Consider the following 4234-nt stretch of genomic DNA (forward strand, 5'->3'; position numbering starts at 1 on the left):
ATCAGCATTATCACCTTTTCTTTTGATGAGTCATCACATGCCACGTCACCATCCTCTTGCCATGTCACATCTTGGCTTGTCATATAATGCCAATCCACATCATCAGACTTAATATATATATTAATAAATTTAAATTTTACAAGAGTTAAAAGTAAAAATAAAAAATTCCAAATTCCTCCCTGGCAATCCCCGATGGCTATTACCCCGCATCTTCTCTCTAGCTTCTATTCAAATCTCTTCTCTCTCTAGCAACTAATAATCATTATTGATGGGATGCTTGATGTTTTAGAAGATATTTGATTTTTGTAATGGCTAAGATTGATAAAACTCTTTATTATTTTTGTTATACTTTTGTTGCATGGAGAATAATATAAGAGTTTAATGCTAAGTTATAAGGTTTTCATATTTGTTTTTTTTATGTAATCTTGTTATATAAAACAAATTCATGGAGTAGATAAAACTTAAATTCGAATCCGGATATCCGATATCCGATCCAATTTAAATCGGATACCCGATTTTTGGTACCCGGTTTAAACGGGGTTGGATACAGGTTGAGTTTTTCCCGATTCGAAAAACTGCATACACGATCCGGTTTTAAAAATGGGTACCCGATTTTGCTCACCTCTCATTAGTTACCGTTAGACATCGTTAGGATTTATAAAATTAACCATAGTTTTTACTTAACCCAACTTAACAAAATTACCCAATTACCTTTGAGGAGTCACTTTCGATGATCAAACAGTGTCTCAACTTTGAGGGATCTCTGCTTTCTGTCTTTGGAGGCTATGCCAACTTGTAGAGCACCCTCCAGACCGAGTTATCTAATAATGCTCACATGTGGTTTGTAGTTTTTGCGCAATTTTTATCCACTCGGTAAATGTTGTTTTCCACATGTTGTTTCATCTTTACTTTTATCTGTTGTTGTTTCGTTGATAGTTTTTTTTATCTAATTTTTATAATAAAAAATTTATAATATGGTGCCATATAAAAATATAACAAGTTTGGTAGCCAACGAGTTCCTTTTGGTATTGAGAAAAATAAAGATAACTTTTTAATATTTAAAATTCGAAGGGTTATTAACGGCTTAACTCCAGTACAAGTTAAAATCAATCATATCAATGTTTATAAGAAGATATAGATCTTCATAAGAGAATAAGTAATATAATTTTGCATTTAACTTCTAAAATATTGAAAAATGCAAAAAATAAATAAATAAATAAATAAAAATAAGACCTACCTCTCCTGTTATCCAATATAATACTAACATTACTAACTCTATAAAAATAGAAATAAATATCTTCAAAATAGAAAAAAAAATGTTTCTAATTCTATAGATTTCTTAAATGTTCTTCAATTTTTTTTAAAAAAAATATTTTTTCACTTTTAGTATATATAGGTTGTGTTTGACTGGTGAATTAGTGTCTGTGTTTAAGAATGCTTTTTATATGAAATGACCACAACCAGACTTGATTAACATTTAATAAAAATTAAATATTTAAATCTAAAATTTTTATATCTTGGTTCATAACAAGTATTATTAATGTTAAATTTTTAAAAGTTAATGAGTGCATATAAAAATACCTATAAAATTTAAAAGTTATTTTTACATCTATAATATATATATATATATATATCTCAGTAAAAATCTGAAAATTGCACATATACTCTTGTTCAATTTCATGTAAGTTCATTAAAAAAAAGGAGATTTTTACATAATTAATTATGAATACTATGTAATGATAGATTAAAAAAACAGTGAAATATTTTACAATTTCATATGTGCATTATCTAAAGTTCTCAATATCTTAAAAAAAAGTCTTTTATTAAAATAATTCAATTATATGGTTGAATAATCCATTTTTAAATAACATTTTTAAATAAAAAATATACCATAAAATATATGTATTTAACAGTCACTATTTATTTATTAATAGTGTCGCACAAAATTTTTCAAATTATAAAAATTACATATAAGTGAGTCAGCATGAACATTACATTAAAAAACGTAGGGCCCGTTTAGATTCATAAAAATAAGTGTTTAGTTAGTGTATTTTTAGACACATTTCACCCAAATTTTTTTTTCCTTGTACCAAGACAAAGATTTAAGGCATTAGTAAAAACACATGCGCCGCCGAGGGTACTTTAAAAACACTTTTAAAATATTTTTGAGTGGCACTGATTCTGCATTATGATTAACAACTGTTTAGTCTATTTAGTCTATTGATATCAGGTCTCCTATATAAGATATTCACCAACTAAAGAGATTGATTAAAAGCCCAACTCATGCAAGTAAAGAACGTAAGTATTGTAGAGCTCAACTTGAAGGGTGTGTATATTTATATTACAAACAAGTGACTTATCTACACTTGTTAAAAAAAATCTTATAAAATCTTTTTAATAAAGATATATATATATATATATATATATATATATATATATATATATATATATATATATATATATATAGGAATTCATCCGCTAGGGGACGTCCCTAGAATTCATTTCTAGGGATGTCCCCTGATCAGCCCGTTAGATGCCCATCTAACGGTACGATCTCGATGATGTAGAGTTTTGAGAAAATAAAAAACCAGCCCCCCTTTTCCAAATCCATTCCACCGGTGCTCTCTCCCCGCATCAGCCTTCATTCCCTCGCCGGTGATGACTGCCCAGATCTTGCCCGGCCTTCTTCATCCTTCATTCAACCGGTGCTCTCCCCCCTCTCCTCCTTCATTCCCTCACCGGTAACTGACCAGATTTTGGCCTCCTTCATTCCCTCGCCCATGACGACTGCCCAGATCTTGGCCTCCCTTCTTCGTCCTTCATTCAACCGGTGTTTCCCCCTCTCCTCCTTCATTCCCTCGCCGGTGACTGACCAAATTTTGGCCTCCTTCATTCCCTCGCCGGTGACGGCTGCCCAGATTTTGGCCTCCTTCATTCCCTCGCCGGTGACGGCTGCCCAGATCTTGCCCACCCTTCTTCGTCCTTCATTCAACCGGTGCTCTCCCCCCTCTCCTCCTTCATTCCCTCGCCGGTGACTGCCCAAATTTTGGCCTCTTTCATTCCCTCGCCGGTGACGACTGCCCAGATCTTGGGCTCCCTTCTTCGTCCCTTCCCTCTTCCCTTCCCTTCCTCCATGAAGCTCGACTTGAAGCCCTTTCTCTTTCAGAGAAGAAGATAATTTCCGGCAATGATGCAATAGAGGTTGTCCAGGAGTTGGAGGCGCCGCCGCGAACCAGCGGAGGACGCACCTCACCGCTTCCCAAACCACCCGTTGGCTTTGTGCCCGACCCCCATGGCAGAGCCCTTGCCGCCTCTAACAAACGCATCGCCACCATTGTGAGTTAGTATGGCCTTAACTTGATTTTGAAGCTTATGGTTTGTGGTGTGATGGACAATTTTGAAGTGTTTGAGATGTTGTTGATGATAAGCAAGGAGAATTGAAGCTTAGTGACTATTTGATCATGTGAATGAGGTCTCTTCAGCATGTTTATTTTGAAAATTAGGGTGCTGAAATTAGATATTAGATTTTGGATAATTAGAAGATGAAATTAGATATATGAGTGTCTGCTTAGTTCATGTATGAAGCAAACCAACCAAAATTGTTTAGTTCTTTAAGGTATGAGTTTATGAGTTCTTTAAGGTATCATGTGAATGAGGTCTCTTCTGCATGTTTAGAACTCATAAACCTAATACTCCTCAAATCACTCATTGTCAGAGTATTATGTTTATGAGTTCTTTAAGGTATTTATTCTATTATTATATATACTTTTTCAATTCTTATATATCCATTCATCCTTCATCTTTTCATTTTTCTGAGCTTAACAATGGAACCTTTGTACTCATTCAAGTGTGTTATTGGTCATGCGTAAACAGATATGGAATTGCACTAGAGCTAAAGTTATGAAACATTTGCTGCAAGTTACACTCTCAAATGAATCTTATGCATGACCAGATTTTACATTGAATGGCGGTGTAATTCTTTATACATGGTAATGCTTCGTTTTTTGTTTATATTTATAAATGGTCCTGTTTTCTGCCAGCTGATATCCATGTCCATGAATTCTTTAAAACTCCTTTCTTCAAAAAGGGAATTCATCCCATCCCTGGCGCTCGGCGCACTCTTGAAAAACTGTCCACATTTTGTGATGTATCTGTAGTGACGTGAGTTTATTTTCAAGATCCATCTTAGTTTGAATCCTCAGACTGTATGTAGGCAAAATTGTCAGCCATTATT

At 33.9% G+C, this 4234-nt stretch overlaps 1 protein-coding gene across 1 annotated transcript; it reads right to left on the bottom strand.

The window, feature by feature from the left end:
- Positions 1-2698: 2698 nt before the first annotated feature.
- Positions 2699-3326, bottom strand: LOC120271580 (octapeptide-repeat protein T2-like). The gene is made up of 2 exons (XM_039278259.1): positions 3254-3326; positions 2699-3159 (listed from the first exon to the last, which is right to left on the bottom strand). The coding sequence occupies exons 1-2, from the start codon at positions 3324-3326 to the stop codon at positions 2699-2701; spliced, it is 534 nt and encodes a 177-aa protein (XP_039134193.1).
- Between the last annotated feature and the right edge of the window lie 908 nt (positions 3327-4234).

This window comes from Dioscorea cayenensis, chromosome 11 (assembly GCF_009730915.1).
Source record: "Dioscorea cayenensis subsp. rotundata cultivar TDr96_F1 chromosome 11, TDr96_F1_v2_PseudoChromosome.rev07_lg8_w22 25.fasta, whole genome shotgun sequence".
Taxonomy (NCBI): Eukaryota; Viridiplantae; Streptophyta; class Magnoliopsida; order Dioscoreales; family Dioscoreaceae; genus Dioscorea; species Dioscorea cayenensis.

Bases quoted from the DNA above. Each gene is read 5' to 3' on its own strand.
- LOC120271580 (XM_039278259.1), bottom strand. From the start codon at position 3,326: ATGCGTTTGTTAGAGGCGGCAAGGGCTCTGCCATGGGGGTCGGGCACA. The intron at 3,160-3,253 runs GTGAGGTGCGTC...CTTCTCTGAAAG, and splicing joins AACGGGTGGTTTGGGAAGCG to AGAAAGGGCTTCAAGTCGAG.